General features: G+C 41.6%; 1 protein-coding gene across 1 annotated transcript; it reads right to left on the bottom strand.

Annotated features, from left to right (window-relative positions):
- Positions 1-2,393: 2,393 nt before the first annotated feature.
- LOC112234948 (transcription factor LBX1-like) lies at positions 2,394-4,313 on the bottom strand. The gene is made up of 2 exons (XM_024403276.2): positions 3,617-4,313; positions 2,394-3,137 (listed from the first exon to the last, which is right to left on the bottom strand). The coding sequence occupies exons 1-2, from the start codon at positions 3,942-3,944 to the stop codon at positions 2,638-2,640; spliced, it is 828 nt and encodes a 275-aa protein (XP_024259044.2). The 5' UTR covers positions 3,945-4,313; the 3' UTR covers positions 2,394-2,637.
- Positions 4,314-9,613: the final 5,300 nt, after the last annotated feature.

Raw genomic sequence — 9,613 nt, forward strand, 5'->3', positions numbered from 1 at the left:
CATTGTAATAACAATGTTAATGAATATTTGTGTTTACATTTTTTTAGGGAAGCTTAATTTGAAATTCATATCAAAGTCCAGACACCGGTTAGGTGTTCAATGTGAAATAGGGCTAATATAATTTGAAAAGGCTAATTGAAAAATAACAAATATAGAAAACATTATTATTATTATTAGCATTAGCCTTTTATGCCTACTACCCATTTATTTTAGTAGAGATGAGAAGCTATAGGCCTACAAATTGTATATATCACACGTTATAGGCTACAATAGAGTTGGATGATAAAACTCATGCGAACAGCTTCCAAAAAGTATTGAAAAGAAAAGCCCTCTTTAGCAGCGTCAATCCCCTCCTTAAAAAGACGGAGGGTTAAACAAGGCTCGTCTAGATCAAAAAGAAAGCTTTTCTTTATGACTTTTTCTCACATCACCATGTTTTCAGCTTCATTAAACTCCGCAAAGACAAAGGAAATAAAGAGAGAAGAAGAACAAGACATGAGAAGAAAAGCAACGAAAGACTCCTTTTAACTAGGCTTTGGCATAACTGTCACACTCTAAACTCTTTATGACTCGGGCTACTTAACATGAAAAACACTCTCACACAAAATGTGCCGCATTTTGTTGTTTAGAAAAACGTTCCTGGACAAAAGTCAAACATATTATTTCAGGGCTTAAAAAGGGAAGAAAGACAAGTGGCTGGACAAAAAAAGAGAGCCATTTTCATTGTAATTCATTGACTTGTTCCAAATGCCAGGCTAAAAAGGCAAAGAAAAGAGGCTAGACATTAATGGTCGCAGATGCCCTCGTGAAGAGAAGGGCCTGTGTATGCATTACGGCCTTTGTTCGCGGGGAGTTAAACAGTTTAAAAGGAGGGTTAAGTCAATCCATCAAATTGTCTGAAATTGTGAGGAAAATTCAAAAACCATATGGCCTCCAAACGTTTGAGTCCTTTTTGTGCGGTGGGACACACTTGTCTCAGCATTGCTGCCTGCGGGAGACCGGGCGGGCTCCATTGTGACTTGTCACATCGGGGAAGGCATCTCATTTGTCCCCAGTTTTCATGCTTTACGCTCAAAATTATGGCCTCGTCCCGCAGCCCCGCAGAACAAAAAAACACCCATAAAGGCTCAGAAAAACTGGCCCAAAACTTTGTGTTTTTGTGGCATCCCAGACCCTCTTTTCTCCCCCAGCACCAGATTTGCGATTCTCACATAAATTTCGTCCCGAATGGGGAAACACGTTGCCGGGTCAAGAAGCCAAGACACGCATTTAGCAGTTTGAAAGAGAGTGAGATGGCTGAGCCACAAAATGTTTCGAGTATCCTCACAAATGGGACACAATGGAACAAAAAATATTGAAGCATTAAAAGGGATCATGGTTGCTAAATAGGCTACTCTAAACGTCCATAATATAGGCCTGCATTGAATTCGCTTCATAAAGGATTTCAGTCCCCCCCTTGATTCTACATATAGTCACCATTTTTACTAGGATTTAAAATCGAAATTATAATCTATCAGTATAATAATGACACAAACAGCGCGTTGAGAAAAGCCATTTTATTTCCATAGTATATACATTACAGAATGTGCATTGGTTTTCAAATACTGTCCTGATTTTAGAAAGGCACTTACAGGTGTACAAAACAAAACAAATCTATTCAACCATAGAGCACTCTATTGTATCCAAACAAATGAATATATTCATACGGTCCAGTAACTGTAGCTCCATGTCGAAATATCACCGCAGTATTTTGTATTTTTATAACCTTAGTTTGACCATTTCTCTATAAAACGCATAACTTGGTTTTTGATCCTTTGAATTTGCCTTTCGTATCATGCAATGCAGCATACGGATTATGGTGGGTGTAAATATGACTAGCTAATTATGTAAACGCTGTGTACAAACGGTCTGAACTCGAGAAGACCTACGTGTATGATAAGGTATGTCTCAAAAAATAATCAAGCGATATAATTTAAAAGGAACAATAAATAGATATGATCAACAAAACAAAACATGCATTTCAACATGCAAAACCTATCGGAAATATTTCATAAAACTGACATACTTTAAGATGTGACACGGTGTTACATTAATATGAACAAGGATCAGTGTGTGAGTGTGTGAAAGAGAGAGATAACTAAAATAGGTGTGTGTGTGTGTGTGTGTGTGTGTGTGTGTGTGTGTGTGTGTGTGTGTGTGTGTGTGTGTGTGTGTGTGTGTGTGTGTGTGTGTGTGTGTGTGCGTGTGTGTGTGTGTGTGTGTGTGAGAGAGAGAGAGAGAGAGAGAGAGAGAGAGATAAATAACTCAAAGAGGTGTGTGTGTCTGATAGACAATTAAATGTTTCAAAATAATAGCATTATCTTTAGTTCTGATTATGAAACCTATATTGCTTTCATTGACATTTGAAGAGGAAAATGTCCGACTGCTGATGAATACAAATGGATATAGCACTGCATATGCTATTTGTTGTACTGTTCATGCTTACTGTGAATATCTGTGTGCCGATACAAAAGTCACAACAGACTAGTAAATGTTCTGAGATGATGTACGAATATCAGCAGGGAAAAGTTGCAATCGTAGTAAGGATTGTTACTGCTTGTTGTCGTCATTTTTGTATTTCATTATCCCACTGCGCAATCAGTCATCCACATCAATTTCTAGGTCTTCGTCGTCCTCTGAGCATTCTTTACTTGTTGTGTGGTCTGAAAACGGCGACAGGGGGGACATCCGCAGTTTGCGAGCGAGCTCGTACTCTCGTCCGCCGCTCTGCGCGGGAGAATCGGCTCGCGGGTGATGTCCGAGTGTTCCGTTGGCGCATTTCTCGAGGTCAGCGAGCTTGGCGAGTTTCTCCAGAGGTACAATACCGTCACCTATAGTTTTGGCCGACTCCACGTCGGCCTTCATCTCTTCCAGATCTCGCTTTAGTTTGGCTCTCCTGTTCTGGAACCACGTGATGACTTGGGCGTTCGTTAGACCTAATTGTTGGGCGATTTGGTCTCGGTCAGCGGGTGACAAATATTTCTGATACAGGAATCTTTTCTCTAATTCGTAGATTTGGTGGTTGGTGAAGGCAGTCCTGGACTTCCTTCGCTTCTTCGGGGTGTTTCTTTGCCCAAAGAGTGTCATTCCGTCTCTCCCTGCACAAACAAAGATAAAATGTTAAGTCGTATGTTGGTGTTATTCTCGTGCTGCTATGGCATTGGCTCTGCAGGGCGTTGAACTCTGCATTTAAACAATTTAAACATATTTTGAGACATTTGACCTCAAATCAATTATATATTTTGTATTAAGTTATTTTAGCCTATATACCAAATACAAACGTAGACGTAATGTTATGCATTCATCATAAAGAGAACAATTGCACAATTCCAGCTGGTAAATTCACGAATAGCCTCTTTTCACCTTTCCAAATTACTCACAGAAGAGATACAATGTAACATTTTCTGGCAAACAATCTTGTCTAATTTTCAATGCCTATTTTTTTTAGATACAATATTACTTTATATTTTCACAGATCAAATGAAAAATAATAAATTCCCTTTAAATTGTGCATTGCACTGTTATGAAAGTAATGTCGATTTAATGATTAGAAGGCCATAAATACCATCATATTTACCTTCAGCTGCTTGTAGCACGCTAACTTCGAGCCCCTTGAAGGTTTTGCTGGCTAGTTCTTCCAGGGCGCAGAGTGGTGAGGTTTGTGTGAGCAGTGCCCGGTTGGCCAGAGCAGAGATGCTGGACGAACGGTGCTTCTCAGCCGACGAAATCAGGTGTGCTGTCCCACAAATGGTGTAACTTCGTTTCACGGAGGGTTTGTTGAGAATGTCTTGGATACTGAACGGTGTCAGTGGCTTATTCGAGTTTGCAGGCGGAGGAAGATGGTCCAACGGACTTCGCCTCCTATTCTCGACCGCATCACATTCGGCGACTTCTTTGGATGTCATTATCAGTGCGTTAGTCGTTACGCAAGCTAACTTTAAAATGTTTTTGAATTGCTAACGAAAACAACAAACACAGATATCAAATTATATCAAACCCTATCGAAGAAACATTCACATTACAGTCACCAAATGCACGCCATGGCTGCAAACCTTCTTGCAAAAAGAAACATTAAAAAAAGCCCTCCTAATTCCAAACCGGGATATCTTCTTGAAAGTATTATTCCACAAAAATACGTACAGACAATCCGAAGGAGAACTGTGCCTCCCTGAAAATGGCGAGGTCCAAAGAAGTTGCAGCAACAACTGACTAACAAGTTAATATTGATTAGGACGTAATCAATTATGTCCCCACTGGCACTTTCGCCCTCTCCCTTTCACTCTCTGACTATGTTGCAGTCCAGTGCAGGGCTTTTGCGAGTGGGATGCTCCCAATAATTACAAGACATGGTTTGAAGGAGGAGGAGCCGGTTGGAATTATAACGGGTTGCGCTCTTATCATCTTTGGGTCTAAATTAGTCGTGGGGTGAGATACCAGAATAGGCCTTACGGTAAATGAGCAAGAGAGAGTGTGCCGTCAATGGGGGATTAAATCGCATTGCGTATTTAAGTATAGTATTACAGTAATAAAGTATGTGTGATTTTTTTTAGAAGATAAATACTTTGAACGTTTCCAATGTGAATATTGGAAATTATTCCAATGATTCTGAAATTGGTAAAATTATGCTATGCAGTGGATTAAGAAGTAATTACTAGTTCGTACAGAAAGTGCATTTTCCTCCACCAAAAGCGATGGTTTTGGATGAGCCTTTATTTTCTGAAGGCAATATGGATCTAGGCAATATATCAGGACTGATGATATACTCCTTCAGGGCGGGAGAGTGAGGTGAGGAGAAGAGGAGAGGGGGAGAGGAGGAGAGAGAAGGAGAGGGGGAGAGAGGAGCAGCATGCATCCCTCTCAGCCTAGCCAAATCCGGGTCATAACTCACGCGAAAGGGACCTTTTACATCATCAGCTAGATATTTCATCTCGAATCAAATCTCTCTCCCGGTCCTCCCGGTCCTCGAGCTAGCGGTGCCATGATGCTTTATTTTGCTTCCGTTCTGAAAGACAGCCGACGGGTCCATCTGCATACAGGAACGAATGATACATAATATATTTCGGTGACGTAGCCTACTTCTGCATTTCATTTTTTTTTATTATCAACTCTTAGTTTATTTTTCAGTCTGAATATCAAACTATTTCCGTATATTATGTGGGACGTTGTGGAATAATATGATAACTCAACATGAATGCAATAAATGAGATTAGAATAACTTTAAATTACTATTAATATTATTGTAAGTGTTAGTATTAGTATTCGTATTATAAGTCATATTTAAGGCCTATTATAATAGTTATGCATAATATTACAACGTTACATATACATTATAATAAAGTCCACATAGTTCTTCAATATTTAAATCCTGACAGACTGTGGTCTGCAATGTTCCAGATATAAGGGAAACATACTGTTGTGTTTCTGAAGACTGATACATCACAAAGAGGAGGCGTCACTAAACACTTTGATGGCTCATTCTGCACGCTCTGATGTAACGCCAGGGGAAATAAAATATCAACATAATGATAATATGTCAGAGAGAGAGAGAGAGAGAGAGAGAGAGAGAGAGAGAGAGAGAGAGAGAGAGAGAGAGAGAGAGAGAGAGAGAGAGAGAGAGAGAGAGAGAGAGAGAGAGAGAGAGAGAGAGAGAGAGAGAGAGAGAGAGAGAGAGAGAGAGAGTTTTGATTCTGGTGCATAAGGGACGTCTCCCACTCCATCAACAACCATAGTGTATTATTGTGTCAAAGACCCAGAGCAAAAACAGACGGGTGATAAATATTGTTGTTTTGAAAAACGTCGGGTTGAAGTCTATTTATTATACTGTATTCCGGGTTTGATATCACCAATATTCTACCTCTCGCCTCAAATATGCTACAAATGTGATTTGCAGCTGAATGCAAAATCATTCATGTGGCCCTAAGCAAAGGATTAAAAAAACATTGAAACGAAAAAGTAACAAAAAAAAGCCATTATGGAAGTGAAGAATGATGCCACGTGCAATTCTGAGTTTTAACTATATATTTTAAATATTTGGTTCAGAACGAAACATTTGGAACGAAATATTGTCTCTGAACTAAATCTATTGTGATTAACGTTTCGACTACACTGGTTATAAAATGTAGGCTACAAAGCGACTTTCTGTATTGTCGTTCTGTCAACTTCAAAAATGGTTTCTGCGTGCATGGGTAAACTGCTTTCCTGGTAACGTAATCACATTTGGAAGTTCTTGCTACCCCACAGCCAAAACTCAACACAGTTTTATTCCCGAATGTATATTTGTTTGTCTGGGGTAATATCTGATTTCAGAGTCGATGATAGATCTTTTACATGCCGCATTTTGTATGAAACGCGCCCCATTTCTCAGGATTTAGTTGTAAAACACCACATCAAACATGACAGCAAAATATTTGACAAAGATTATTGAAAGTTAAAATACTCAAATCCGTAATTGTGTAGCAATCAATTGGCAGCTAATGTTCTTCCTATATGGGTTTATTTTTGTAACACCAGAGTAATACGAGTAGGCTACATACAATATAATAGTTGTCTATAACAACATTAGGCTAATAGGCAATTAAACACTGTACCAGTAGCTCCAGGAGGTTGTAATCATCAGGAATATTGATGTACACATTCGATGTATTATTATCGAATTTCCACCATCAAAGGTTACATTCCTGACAGACAAAATACTAGCTAAATAGACCACAGATATGTGGACTCAGTTTTGGTCTGCAACGAATAATAAATGCACAACACTCCCAATTCACACATTTCATACTGCGTTCTCCTCCTTTTTTTTGACAACTTTTTGTTTCATCCGAACAAGAAAAACAAAGCAAGAACGCACATTTTTGTCCTAAAATAATTTTTGAAGTGTCAACAGCTGGGAACAGCCTTTCATGTAATGCTTCATTACCAACATAAGTCTTCTGTGTATGCGATTATATGGAAAACACGAATGAAACACAGAACGCTTTCGTTTATGGTAACGATATGATATGATATTCTCGAAGTAGGGCAAAAACTTGTGAAGAGCCAAGCCTTCATAACTCTTGTCATTTAGCCGCCTGTCACACTTGATTGTGATGGACATATCTGTTGCATGTTGCAATCCGCCACTATGAGCCAACGCAGATAGCAGAGCGCCTGCTTTATTAAAGATAGATGTTTGCGGCGCCAAGGGTCGTCAACATGCCTACTTCTCAGCTCTCCCTTAGCAAGGGAACTGTATCTGGCTAGCTATTACCAGACGGCGATGAGAAAGCGACATTCTCTGGCAACGCACCCGACATGTCGTTCAAATGTCACCTGCTTTCATTGCCACCAGTAGTCCTGCGGTCAAGTAAAATCACAAAAATATTTTTGGGGAACTGTATAAATAGCCACCCCTCAAGCAGAGGCCCTTCGTTTTCTGAATAACATATGCATGGTCTCCACGGGCAGTAGGGTTTAGAATGTAAACAACATGACCTCATAAACTTTATGGAGTGTACAAAATAATCAATCTTTCAACGCTACACTGATGCATGATGGACCCCCACAACTGGAGATACACAGCAATCACCATGGATTAGACACTGGTCAGACAGCTGGTCTGAACTATCCACATTGTAGCCACTTTGTGAGGCCCCAAGGATGGCCTATAGCCTAACCCCCAATATACATGTTATCTCAAATAACATCAGCTCAAGATAGAGGCTCAGATATGTCTCACAGTTAATAAATAAATCATATGTCATTACCAGGGGTAATTTGCACACTGGCATTGGACAATTCTTGAGGAAAGCCTTGAGCCTTCTATACCAAACTCCCAGAAGAGGTGACTATGCCACACTGTGCTGTGGAATCATAGATTATTCATTTGGGACCATACATGTGATCAAGAGTTGCACTGCATGACAAGGCAACTACATAGGCTGTATATATTTTAGCATATTACCCCAATACATTCAATGGGAACCAAACCTTGAAATGCATAGAACGTATCAACATTGAGGTCAACAGTCAATACACCAAAACAGCTTGCAATACTCTCACAGTTAATGTGGTAACAGGATAAATAAGCCAAACAGGTGCAGGAACACCCCAGTCCCTGAGTAACCACAGGGATCCTCCCACTACACCAGTATCATTACAGCCCAATCCAACACTAACAGTTGGTTCCCCCAGGTTGTTACTGACCCAGCCAACTGGCTGGAGCCCAGTCCTGGGTTCAAATACTATTTGAAATCTTTCAAATAATTTAAGCATTTGCTTTAGCCTGCATGGAGTGCCAGGTGGTCAGGGTTGGCTCTTTTGGGGCTTTCTAATTGGTTCTATCGCAGCAGGCAAGCTCAACCAAGCACAGCTAAAGTATTTGAAAGAATTTCAAATAGTATTTGAATCCAGGTCTGCTCAACCAACCCAGAGTGATTGGGGGGGTGGGGGTGGGGGGGGCTGTAAACGTGGTTGGTAATCACGGAATGTACACTTTTCACCCCAAAAACAATGAAAACTCATGAAACAGCACATAAGTTTGGTTGGAGATTTCGGGAAAGGGGCTCACCAGCCCCGCCACCCACCCCAACGTGATTGTGGAGGGGCCTCATGCCGCACACAGAACCAGATGTTTCATCTAGTCTGCTCAGGGATTTGAACCAGTGCCCTTTCGGTTACTGGCCCAACGCCCTTAACTGCTAGGCTACCTGCCACAACCCGCGTCAGCGTCACTGGCTGGGTAGAGAGTGGCATGGTGCTTAACTGCTAGGCTACCTGATACAACCCGCGTCAGCATCACTGGCTGGGTAGAGAGTGGCAAGGTGCTTAACTGCTAGGCTACCTGATACAACCCGCGTCAGCGTCACTGGCTGGGTAGAGAGTGGCAAGGTGCTTAACTGCTAGGCTACCTGATACAACCCGCGTCAGCGTCACTGGCTGGGTAGAGAGTGGCAAGGTGCTTAACTGCTAGGCTACCTGATACAACCCGCGTCAGCGTCACTGACTGGGTAGAGAGTGGCAAGGTGCTTAACTGCTAGGCTACCTGCCACAACCCGCGTCAGCGTCACTGACTGGGTAGAGAGTGGCAAGGTGCTTAACTGCTAGGCTACCTGATACAACCCGTGTCAGCGTCACTGACTGGGTAGAGAGTGGCAAGGTGCTTAACTGCTAGGCTACCTGATACAACCCGCGTCAGCGTCACTGACTGGGTAGAGAGTGGCAAGGTGCTTAACTGCTAGGCTACCTGCCACAACCCGCGTCAGCGTCACTGACTGGGTAGAGAGTGGCAAGGTGCTTAACTGCTAGGCTACCTGCCACAACCCGCGTCAGCGTCACTGACTGGGTAGAGAGTGGCAAGGTGCTTAACTGCTAGGCTACCTGCCACAACCCGCGTCAGCGTCACTGACTGGGTAGAGAGTGGCAAGGTGCTTAACTGCTAGGCTACCTGATACAACCCGTGTCAGCGTCACTGACTGGGTAGAGAGTGGCAAGGTGCTTAACTGTAGGACTTTTCTATTACTTCTAAAGGAATACTACTGATGGAGGTTGTGACTTTTTAATCATGTCCATCTAAATCAAAGCATATAGTCGCTGT

This window comes from Oncorhynchus tshawytscha, linkage group LG32, assembly GCF_018296145.1.
Source record: "Oncorhynchus tshawytscha isolate Ot180627B linkage group LG32, Otsh_v2.0, whole genome shotgun sequence".
Taxonomy (NCBI): Eukaryota; Metazoa; Chordata; class Actinopteri; order Salmoniformes; family Salmonidae; genus Oncorhynchus; species Oncorhynchus tshawytscha.

Excerpts from the sequence above, each read along its gene's own strand:
- LOC112234948 (XM_024403276.2), bottom strand. The coding sequence starts at position 3,944 with ATGACATCCAAAGAAGTCGCCGAATGTGATGCGGTCGAGAATAGGAGG. Across the intron at positions 3,138-3,616 it reads CGTGCTACAAGCAGCTGAAG|GGAGAGACGGAATGACACTC; the intron begins GTAAATATGATG and ends TTGTTTGTGCAG.